Here is a 12,166-nt window from a genome sequence, read left to right as displayed (position 1 = left end):
GCATGCCGCTGTTAGCATTTAGCTCGTAAAGCATGACTGTGCCCAAGTAAAGCTAACAGCTGCTAGCATGTACACCCTAGTTAATTTGTTTATTAAATAACATAAGGTTGGTCAGGACTTTACAGCTAAAACATAAATTGCCTATTTGTATTAAACCATGGAAGTCATAATAAATTAAGTGAATGCTTTTTAAAGGCGCTTTTATAAGTTTGTGGGCTGAAATGCGACGAAAACGGACCCCGGGCAGGTCCGCGGGCCCCGGTTTGAGACGCCCTGCTACACCAGGCACCACAACAGATGGAGCTGTGTCCCCCCTCCGCCGAAGGCAAGTCAAGTTGAGTCCAGCAGTGTCACAGGAACGAGGAAGTGCGAACATCCCAGATTCAGCGCATAACACGGCGGTGAACGAGCGCAGAAATGTCAACATCTGCCGCACAGTCAGGTAGGCTGAGCACTGGTGTACCTCCGTGTATCTTAAGATCAGTAATGTCCGTGAGACACAACGGGAGAAAAGTGAGAGGGAGCGGCTCCCGGTGGAGTGAAACGACAGTTTCAAAGGGCGCTGCCACTCCGTAGAAATGCGAAAACGGTAACGGTGAAATGCCACGACATCATACAGCTGACTTCATAAACAACGGATAGTCTGGTACTTTTTTATTGTCATAAAATGCTGCTTCTACTTTTGAAAAACTTCTGTAGTCTCTGGCCAACATATACAGTAAACATATGTTTAAAAATAAACCATGTACAGTAGACTGGACCATGATGTGGGTTTTCCACTGCCCTTTGTCTCCGCCCTTGTTGTCGGTGCTGAGCAGCCGAGCTGAGGCTGGTGGTGCTGGGCCGGACCGGGGCCGGAAAAAAGTCGGCCGTCAGCAGCATCCTGGGCCTGCACGACCCTCCTCAGCAGGGCGCAGAAGCTGCCGCCATGCAGGAGTGCAGCAAACACCGAGGAGAGGCTGCAGGTAGACAGGTAGGAGTGAAATACACGCAGTACATCACACTGCAACGGAGAGGGGGAAGTATAACGACATACTACGTTTGGAGACTTATTGTTATTATAGTGACTCGTTAGTTTGAATCTTTCTCGAGCAATGACCCCTATAACACTCACATCTCTGATCATAAGCATGAGGGAACACAAAACAAGAGTTGCCAATTACTCCCTTATATATGTTTTATGGAAATGTTATTAATATATGTTAATGCATTTGTATGCAAGATCATATCAAGTAAATTATAATCCTATATATGACATATGTAAATGAACACATCTGCATGCAGATATCGATACCTGCATACAAACATGCAAACGTAGATTCATGCAAATATTTTCGATAATATACAGAATTTTCAAATTCTGTATATTACTTCTCTTAATTTCCTCTGTTTAATTTTGTTACAGTGAAATATCAATTTGTAGCATTAATGCGCTTGCATTGTTTTACCTGGATGCTATGCTTCTGCCACCTCTCTGTAGGTGGCGGTCGTCTCCAGTCCGGCCTGGTTTGGCTCAGGATGCGACCCCGAGGAAAGGAGGAGACACCTATCCTCCTTCATCGCCTTGTCCAGCCCCGGGCCGCATGCCTTCCTGCTGTGTGTCCCTGTGAACCAGCCAGCCGATGGAGAGGCCAATGCGCTGGACGCCCTGGAGAAGCTATTCGGCCCTCCTGCAGTCAGCGCAAACACCATCGTGCTCTTCACCCACACCGAGGAGCTGGAGGAGGACGAGCAGCTGGAGGCGTACCTCGCCACGTGGCGCAAGGACCTCCGGGAGCTGGTGGAACGATGCGGTGACCGCTACCACACACTGGAGACCCGCAGTGGAGAAGCAGGGGAGTGGAACGCCGTTGAGGAGCTGCTGGAGAAGGTCGAGCAGGCGGTGAGAGCAGGCGGTGACTGCAGCTGTCCTCTGTACCAGGAGGCTGAGGAAAGAGTGAGAGAGAGGCAGGCAGAGATCGTGAGACGGAGGAGAGGAGGGGACCAGGTGGCTCCCACGGACTCGCAACCGGAGGAAAACGTCACAGAAGAAGAAATGGAGGCGGTCCGGGAAGAGGCAGAGAGGAGCGTAGGTGACTTGAACGTGGATGTGGATGGCATCTTCCCCTCGTCGCCTGCCTCCTCTGCTCCCTCTTTTCTCTGGGGCTTGTGGGAGAAGCTGACAGGCTGGATGATGTGGCTGCCCAAGATGATGAGGAGGGAGGCCCTGCTGGGAGCACTGGTCGGCCTGTTTGTGGGAGGGCCGTATGGAGGCATGATGGGAGCCACTGTAGGATCAGTGGCTACGGAGGTGGGGAGAAGGAGAACACAGAAAACCAAATGAGAGCTCATCTCGTGTTAGTGTGTCATGCATTAAGCTGCACCTTAAAGTCACTTCACTGTGTTCGGCACACCATTGTATTACTGAGCTGATTGGTTTACCAGCTGCCACCTGCCAAATAATATTTATGCTTGACCACTGAGCACCAGTGCTGATATTTTCTATTGCAGAAGGGATACAATTCTCTATTATCATATGGCTTTATTCATGATTAATAAGTCATGCTTCACAGATCAGTAATAACCAATTAATGAGGACAACGTTTACCAGGTTAGAAACGTCCCTTTGGCAAGTGTTCATCTTCCTCAAGTATATCTTGCTTTGTCATTTTTCTTTAGCTTAGTTATTCATCTTGATGACTTAACTTACTCAGTGACTGAAGTTATACATGTAAATGATAAATAAAGTTGTCTTCCACGACAGTGTTCCAAAACGTCTGCAGATGTAAATGTTATTAATCCTGCAATAACACAGTTTGCCACTCGGGGGCAGCAGAAACAAACTGAACATAACGTTCATCTGATGTTTTACTTCAGTAAGAAGAAAGCCCCACTGTGTAAAAATATTTTGTTACAGGTAAAAGTCTTGCATTCAAAATGTTACTTAGGTAAAAGTACAGAAGTTTTAGCGTAACAATATGGCTATAGTACCTATAGTAAAAAATAATAATATTGCAGAAAAAAAAAATGTAATTACTGCATTCTTGAGAATTTCTATAGTTTATGTTAGAAATGTCTTTATTTAGGTAAAGGAAAACTAAATTCAGAGGGCAGGTGACAATTAAAAACATAATATAATGAAATATAATGCAGTAAAGCTCGCAGTCATTCTGTATTACTTTCAAATATGTATTCTCCTGTAGGTCAACTGTTTTCATTTAATGTTGTCTCTGCTCAGTGCAGAACCATGCATCATTTATATTTAGCCTTGCCCCTTTTATAACTCCAGAATCACAAAGCGGGCTAATCACACAAAGGCAGGAGGTAAAAATAGACATGACACATAAGGTGAGTCTATCAAAAATGAAATAGGATACACTAATCGAAGGAAAGAAACAAGGAATATAACAGACAAACCTAGAAACCAAAATCCCAAAAAGATGCCGCAAGCCCTCTGGAGGCCTGGCAGCAATAGCATGCGGGCGGGCAGAGTTGCTCTTGTTGACAACCTTCACAGATGAAGGCAGGACCACTCTGGAGGTCGGCCCCGTATGGCGGCGCTGCTCTGGTGAACAGACGAAGATGGGGATGAGAGCCCTCTGGAGACACGTGACGAAGGTGGGTCGGCTCTGGAGGCCAGCGACATAGAATGGGATAGTATGCCAAACTTTTTTCATGGCACACTATAGTATGACTTTCTTAGGACATTTTACGGCCTGCTACTTTACTATTAAAGTTTTATGACAAGCTATATTATTATTATTATATACATTTTACATTTTTTATGACTTCTTTAAAGACATTTTGAAGCATACTATACTTTTTAACTAAATACTGTATTGTGACTTTTAATGTCATTCTATACTTTGACTTTTATTTATTTATTTACTTTTACAAGATTCTATACTTTGTCTTTATATGACAATTTTATGGGATGATAGTGTGACCCTTATATTTTATAGCATATATTTTTATGATGTACAATAATATGACTGTTAATGCCATTTTTATGATATGCCATACTTACTATATACTCTGACATTTTTTTATAATATTGTCATGACATACTGAATTATTAATTCATCATTAATTATTAATAAAGTCATAAAAAGTCATAGTATAGCATGTCGATCAAAGTCTTGAAAAAGTCATAGTATAGAATGTCGAAAACTTTTTAAAAAGTCATAGCGTAGCATGTCGTAGTCATGATAAATTCATAGTTTAGGATGTTGAAAAAAGTCAGAAAAAAACTATAGAATGATAAAAAAGACGAAGTAAAATTTTTTGAAAAAAGTAATGAAAAAAGTCAAAGCATTGCCTTTTGAAAAAAGTAATATAACATGCGGAGAAAAGTCACAGTAGTCGTAGTATACACAAAGAAAATTTTATTTTATGTTGAAAAAAGTCATGTCATAGTATATAGTACGTCAAAAAAATTCGCAATATGAAATGTAAAAAAAAGTTCGATAATATTGTATATCAGGTCAAAAAAGTGCTAACAAAAAGTCAGGATTTCGAAAAAGTCAAAAATTCATACAATAGTATGACCCCAGTATAGCATGTCAATAAAAGTCAGAAAAAATTTTACTTAAATATTTTGAAAAACCATACCATAAGTCAAAAAGTTATACAAAGTTTGTCCAAATAGTCAGTGTAGTCAGTGTAGTATGTTAGAGAAAACAAACTAAACTAAAGCATTTCAGAAAAATGTCAGAATAGTAACAGTAATAATATAGTGTCAATAAAAAAGTCATATAATAGCATGTCGTAACAAAGTTGGTATCGTATGTAAAAAAAAAATCTAATAGCATTTAAGAAAAAAGTCATAGCATGGCGTGTCCTAAACATTTCAGAACAGTTTTCCATAAAAAAAAGTCCTTGACTAGTATATCAAAACATCTTTTTATAGTAAAACATGGCATGAAAATACATTAGTATAGATTACCATGAAAACATTTATGTACATTATGTAGTAAAAATGTCATAGTTTGCTACTATACGATACATTTTTCCAACATGTTCTACTGTAACTTTTTATGGCATACATACATGACTTTTCTTTTAAAGTCAGGAGTCTATGGCATCCTATAGTATTACATATGAGACCATGACTTATTGCAGACATTTTTATTCCATACTATATTATGACTTTCATGACATACTGTTTTGACGTTTTTACGACACACTTTTTTTGGCATGCTCTGCTTTGACTGTGTTGAATCACTACACTGACTGGCTGTGTGCTGCTTTCCATCAGAGGGGGAACATGTCACTGAAAACATTTCTCTTGATTCATACACCTCACTATTGTGTAACACTAAATATTAAGACTAATTGCAACCCATCGTCGCTTTCCCAATCCAGAAATGTACTTAATGGTATACTATACCAAGACTTTTGATGAAATTTCAATGACATACTATGACTTATACTATGAACCAGAGATCTGCGCCCGTCTACGTGCAGCGTTGAATATGAACCAAAAGAATAAAGTTCTGGGCATGGAAATCAAAACGAGCAGAAAAACACCAGAAAGCAAATAAAACTGAGGGAAAGTGGAGGTTCATCATTATGAGCGAGCCCTTTCACATACAAATGGTGATTCTATCCATTTGTGTTGAGGGCGATGAGGAGAGAAAGGGAGAAAACTGACCATGCCACCAGGGGAATGAAAGACCTTCAAGAACCTTAGATAACATTGATACGGCACACAGATTAATCACTGACAGAAGACAGATGTGATTTCTTAATGCATTAAAAGGCTTTATTGGCATAATCAAAATAATCAAATAGGCCGAGACTGGAGCTGCTGCTACAATTTCAGCTAAACTCTAAAACCATAACACAACATTTAAATCTCAAATTTCCTTTTCAATATAAGTAAAACTGGGGAAACTAAGCTGAGGCCACAGGTGGGGAGGCAAGCAGAGGTGCTACCGCTTGCTCACCTCAGGCGCAACACACAGCGCTCATCACAGCAAAACGAGGGAAGTCTACACAGGAATCCCAGCGCTACGATATGCATGCATGAGGTGTAGGGACCTCACCACAGGGAGCCTAGCCTCCCAACAATGGCAATTGGCTTCACTTAAAACTAGGTACCGATTCAAAAAGAACAAAAAAACAAAACAAAAAAAGTGGTGTGATAATTAGTTTATCACAAAGCTTACACATCCAACACAAAGTAGCCTACATGTGGTATTGCCAGCCTATTAGCAGCACTTAGCCTCAACCAGTTGCAAGAACGGAGCATTTCTGGGCCCAAAGGTTCAAAATGTTGTAAAAAGAAACTTTCACTGGCACCAGGGGAGCATTCCCCACCACACATGGTGTTATATTATAGGAGGGTATAAAGTAGCCAAATAGATTCTTCACAACTTTGTGAAACAACAAATGGTCTAATGAGAGGATTATTAGTGGTCTATAATGAAATAATAAATGACTTATTAACCATTCAAATATCATCAGTCACAACCCCTTTACAAGTCATTTCAGAGAGTGGCACCACATAAGGTTAAAACCACTTTGGCAAAGAGGCAATACTAAGAGACATCCACATGATGGAGACATTGACCTTTATACCGGAGACGTTTCACACGTTTGATGAACCGAGAGATAATTATTTACTGCTCACGCAAATAAAAGCTGCCGTTTCAAGCACATTTCCCTGTCATGTCCCTGAGACGTTTTCCTTCAGTAACTCATGTTTTACACAAGTTTGATCAAGTTATTACGATTTTTCTCGAACTTAAAAGATGTGCAGCATTTACCGAAGGCCAGCCTCAAGCATGAGGTCACTTATGTTCTGAGATGCACTTTAGTAAGCAGCATCAAATACGCGGGCGGAATAAAGTGAGAGGATATGTTATTAACAAGAGCTGCAGGATTCAGGCTGCATGAACTCATAAGCACCAAAGTAGCCGTCTCTCCCAGACTCTCTCCTCCTTACACAATGGCAGGTTATGGCTTTGACATTGATGTAATTGATACTCTGCTAAAACCGTCAGTCATAACCCATCCTTACATCTCTCTCTCTCGCTCTCTCGTTTGCTCTCCCAGTGTCTCTCTAAACTGCCAGCGGCTCTGCCTCAGGAACAGCTAGGCGTTTCCGAATGTGGGTGGTCCAGCAGGGGAGGGAGGGAGGGAGAGAGAGAGAGAGAGAATTAACCCAGCTCTCATGTTTCCCAAAAAGAGAAGGGAGGGAGGGTAAGACGCGAGAAAGAGAGAGTGAGTGAGACGCAGCGAATGCGAGGAAGAGAGAGAGAGAGCGAGAGTCAAAAGGCAGAGAACAAGCTCTGGGTCTAGGCCTACATCTGTCTTCCAGATGTGGCCTCCACAGTTGTCTGAAACAAGGGGGAAAAAAAAGAGAGTTTTAAAAGTAAAGGAAAATTGGTGCTAAACAGTTTTTTATTGTCAGGGATTACACATACAGTATACACTACAGTACACAGCACCAGCTCAAGAATCCACCAGCCAGGATGTGCTGCTTTCTTTTCTTCTCTCTTTATGAAACAGCAATGAAATAGCACACGAGGCACCCTTGAAGTTAATGTGTATGAACGAAACACCTGTCCAAATATTATTCCGTCATAGTGGATACACACCGCGGGTGAGACGTGGAGAGCAATGATAGACTTGGCGTTATGGAGAAAAGTTAATGAGAATTCTTTTGGAGGGGAATTTGTTTCTTCAGGAAGATATGGGACACAAAAGCATCAGAAACGGCTCAAAGGAAGGCCGGTCCGGTGTCAGGAGCGTCGGCCAACCTCCACTCTTGAAGATGAGACTTCATCAGGACAAAAGAAGAGAAATGGATGGAGAGTTTTGATTTGCGCCTGTATGTATAAGCAAAGCCCAAATCTGAACAAACATGTGAGGGAATCACCATGTGAGCCATCATTAACACACAGGCTGTAACTCCTGCTCCTCTCCCTCGGAGCAAAAATGTTGCTCTAAGGGCCTTGTGGTCCCTCTGTGGATCGGGGGGCATGTCCGCTGTGAGACGTGGACGCCGCAATGTTTTTTTGTTATCATCGCGCCCTATGGGCTGGAAAAGACGGCAAACCAGAGGAAAATAAACAAGATGACACACTCTTTCCTGAAACAGCACAGGGCCGTTTCCCCCTTCGCTGCTGGTTTACACCAACATCACACTTTATCATAGAATAATCCAAACTGTTCGCCTTAAGAGTGATAATAACAGCGTTAGTTATTGACGTAGTTCTACTGACCTGGAGCCTTTCTTCAGTGACAGAGAGCATTCGATCTGTGACATTTGAATATTCAAACTAGTTGTTTAAATTATTATTAGTATTATCAGCACACATAAAGACTCCTGACGAAAGAACAAAAACATTTGTTTTTTATAATAAGAGTGCAACGATATGGTGCAAGTAAGTTTTTAGTTAAAAAAGAAAATCATATTTAAAAAAAGAAAATTTTATAATTTTAAAATGTTATCATTTTTATAATTGAATACCAAAATGATCTGTCTCATTTAAAAAAAGTTAAAAAATATTGGCAACAGCAAGAATGCACCGTATGCAAAGCAAAAAACCAGAGAGGAAAATGAACACACAAATGCCACAAAACAAATGTGTATTACTCAACGGGATATTCAACAGGACCTGGTTAACAACGTGACCTCAGGCAGCAATCGTTTGCGTCTGATTCCAGACTGTTTGTGTGCCAGCAGGGCTGAGACAGCGGTGTCCGACGGTCGGCTCTCTCCTCCTCTCTCTGGGTGTGCTCGCTGTGAGCCCTCTCATCTTTTTCCCATTAGAGCTGTTTTCATGTTCCTTCCTAGAGCGAGCGTGTGTGGCTGCAATTGTTTATGAAGCAATGCTTGCCCCATCCAACTGTGTGTTTGTGTGCGTATGTCCGTGTGTGTGTGTCCACCGTGGATTTATGCAACAAACTGCCCAGAATATAATATATATATATATATATGTATATATATATATATGTATGTAAAATGGGATCACGTTTAATTGTATTTATCTTTTAATTAAATTGAATTATTGCAGTGCACAAGATGTTATTTAAAAATGGGCCGAATGTATTGCAGAAGCATTTTCAACACTTGGAGAGGCAGAATGTGAGATGCAAAATTTAAAACAGTGGTTTCCAACCTTTCTGTTTTTTTAACGTACCCCCACAGCCCTGTCAGATGAACTCAAGCACCCCTTCACACACCAGTCGTGTTCCAAATGTGTTCACTTGGACTGATTTTAACACTATTAACTATTTAAAAGGATATATTGCTCCAGTGTTGTTTTCATACAGTTGAACGGTCAATGTTTAGGTCGGTTTGGTCAACTTTGCATTATACTACAAGAGGCAGAAGCATTTATCCGTAACGCTGAGCAAGATATTTCAACTGTTTATCCACTGCCTGTGGCTTAATGCATTTTCTTTTTTCAAATTAGTTGAGCTAATCTCTCCACATACCCTGGCAACAGTGCAAGTACCCCGGTTGGAAATCACTGATTTAAGCACCTCCACGAAACACTAAAAATGAGCAGGAAGAAACATTGAATTGCTCAAAAAAACTCGAACTCCCTATTTACGAATGTATTTCTTTCTCCTAACTTTCAAACTGTGAAAGAGAGTGCATTTGTGTGTGTTGCCCGCCTCGTCACAGATGACTCTGGATGAATATTCAGATGGTGAAGCATGTGCAGCTGACACAAAGCAGCTCCCATCCATTAACGTGAGCAGAACCTGTCTCCAGACTCCGCCACACGGAACAAAGCGCCGGGACAGACAGGAAAAAAATACAACAGGAAAGAAGCCCTCAGACAACATGAATACAAAATCACACGCAGCTGCTGAGGTTAGATCTCAGACGGACACGCACACACACACACACACACACACATACACACACACACACACACACACACACACACACACACACACACACACACACACACACACACACACACCGAACCAGACGCATGTGTACCAGCAGCTTTGTGGAGATGGGTGAGGCACAACTGAAGTGGGCCAGTCAGCATGAGAGTCACCTTTCATCCTCTCACGCCGGGCCGGGCCGGCCTGACCTGAACCTCGTCCAGATGTGAGGGAGAAAGTTGTCTCATGGACAGAGACTGACGAAGAAGAAGAAGAAGAAGAAGAAGAAGAAGAAGTCTGAGGCTTGGATAATGTTGTGTGGTCTGGTTCAGGTTTACACGCCCCGCCGTCATCCGTCTGTTTAAAGGGATTCCTAAATATGGTCGCCACATTTGTGTCTTTTCTTTTCACTCTTACAACCTTAACATACGTCCTGTCACTCGGATACCAAAGAGGCATTTGGGTTTAACTGCTACCCCATGGCGACGCGTCAAAATCAGACGACGGTTAATGAGTTCCAGTGCGACTCAGTTCACTTGCCAAAGGGGCCTGATAAACAGCGAGGAGGAGGGTAAGGTCGTGGACTCGTGCGTGTCTAACAGGCGAGCGTATTAGCCTTCTGCGGATGGACGAGGACGGCAATTACATCAGGGAAGGGGAAGAAGTGAGCTTTTATGAAGCTTAAAGCTCGCTGCAGGAAGCCAAGTTTACAGGAGGATGAGGAGCTTTCTCTGCGTTGCGGTGAGATAACGCGGCATGAGAGAGGAGAGGGGAGAGTGCGAGTTAGCGGTCCCACACCACACCTCCTGGAACAGATGGGCTTTGAGGACTCTTTGGGGGGGGGGGTTGGCTTCAGTCAGAACAGAAGACAACTCACTACTTGTGGAGCTGTGGTGCGGGTGTTGGATAGCCCCTGAGCTCACCATAATTGATGAACAGTGTGGTCCACATTAAGTGACATGCGCCGTTGGTTGTAAGTGGGTGCGATGATTGGGGGGCCTTTTGAAGCCGGAGGGGGCCGCGGGGCTGTGTTTGAACCGTCAACAGAGACCCCTTTTCTCTGTAAAGGACACCAGCCTGCGGTTTGGTCGCAGAGCTTGGCACAGGCCGACACACACACACACACACACACACACACACACACACACAAGCACACATACGTTACCCTTCAGTAGTATTACAGGGTTTGGGGGGAGGTGGGGGGGAGGTGATTGTATTATTCCTGCTCCAACACTGACTTAATTCAAGGCAGATCTGACCCGAGCTCGTTCCTCGCCGCTCCTGCTCTATTGGATCAAGTCTTAATCCCGCCCTCGCCACATGAATGGGAGACACAAAGAGGAGCCGCGCTCACTCCTGCCACAGACATCAAATGTCACTCAGGTCCACATGCTGTCATGCAGCTTCTGATGGGTATCGCCGTGTCATGTGAAAGCCGAGGGAGCTTAATGGAGAGGCCGGGGCAAGACCGGAGCTGGAGACAGACAAGCAAGGGGGGAGGGGGGGGGGGGGGGGGGGATTGGAGCCACGTCTCTTGAATGCAGTACGCGCCGTCAAACCTGGAACTGATCTCCCGCCGCCCTGTTGTTTTCGCAGATCCACAAGCCCCACACATCCTCCGCCAGGAAAGCCAGAGGAGCCCATCCGTGACACCACTTAAGAGTCACTGCGCACAGAACAGTCTGTAAATAGGAGCGTCCTGGGAGACACGTTACAGTAAGCTATGACTAACAAACCCAGAGCACCTCTAAACAACACTGGGAAGCATCCAACTTCCGTCACGGCCGCGCGAGCTCACGCTCTCAGCCAAACACATAATAACTCTCGCTCGAGGGCCAGTTATTGTCATATCTTTTCAAAGGATGCCAAACCCAAAACACACGCTCTCCACTCGCACACGACCTTGAGCCAACTCGGGATTCCGACGGCTTGCAGATAGGCGAGGGCAGAGGCACTTTGCGGTGGGCTCCATGTTTGGTGTGTGTCACGGTCCGGCTCCCACGCAGTGGAAACGTGGAGGCCCCCGGGAGCGGCGGGTGCTACTCAGGCCCCCTGATCCTCCAAGGGGAAGACTTGTCCTTCAATCTCCATCTGAAATGAGAGACAAGGCCATTGGTGCACACAGGGATGGGCCTCTGATTTGTTCTGTGGTCCCTTTGAAACCGTCCTGCATCCTGCAGAAGAGGGGAGAGAGGGAAAACATCAAGTAAACAGGACCGGCAGGATGGAGGAGAAATAAGATGAAGATGTGCAGCTGCAGTGGCTTTCCTTTGCCCCAGAGAGGGCAGTGGAATCAATGTGGGAATGATAAGGTGGTGTCAAGAAGTGGGGA

At 43.7% G+C, this 12,166-nt stretch overlaps 1 protein-coding gene across 2 annotated transcripts; it reads left to right on the top strand.

The window, feature by feature from the left end:
- Positions 1-324: 324 nt before the first annotated feature.
- On the top strand, positions 325-2,751 carry LOC306709148 (GTPase IMAP family member 7). Of its 2 annotated transcripts, none has more exons than XM_079177196.1 (3): positions 325-442; positions 819-973; positions 1,481-2,751. In XM_079177196.1, the coding sequence occupies exons 1-3, from the start codon at positions 418-420 to the stop codon at positions 2,321-2,323; spliced, it is 1,023 nt and encodes a 340-aa protein (XP_079033322.1). In that variant the 5' UTR covers positions 325-417; the 3' UTR covers positions 2,324-2,751. The 2 variants fall into 2 exon arrangements, with proteins under 2 accessions (XP_079033322.1, XP_079033323.1); XM_079177197.1 differs by lacking the exon at positions 325-442 and adding an exon at positions 469-646.
- The last annotated feature ends 9,415 nt before the right edge of the window (positions 2,752-12,166 follow it).

The sequence above is a fragment of the Pholis gunnellus genome (genome assembly GCF_910591455.1).
Source record: "Pholis gunnellus genome assembly, chromosome: 17".
NCBI lineage: Eukaryota > Metazoa > Chordata > Actinopteri > Perciformes > Pholidae > Pholis > Pholis gunnellus.
Note: the sequence above shows the minus strand (reverse complement) of the source record. Positions and strands in the feature narration are given on the sequence as shown.

Coding starts and splice junctions, on each gene's coding strand:
- LOC306709148 (XM_079177196.1), top strand. CDS start 418: ATGTCAACATCTGCCGCACAGTCAG. Junction 443..818: donor AACATCTGCCGCACAGTCAG/GTAGGCTGAGCA, acceptor GGTGCTGAGCAG/CCGAGCTGAGGCTGGTGGTG. Junction 974..1,480: donor GAGAGGCTGCAGGTAGACAG/GTAGGAGTGAAA, acceptor ACCTCTCTGTAG/GTGGCGGTCGTCTCCAGTCC.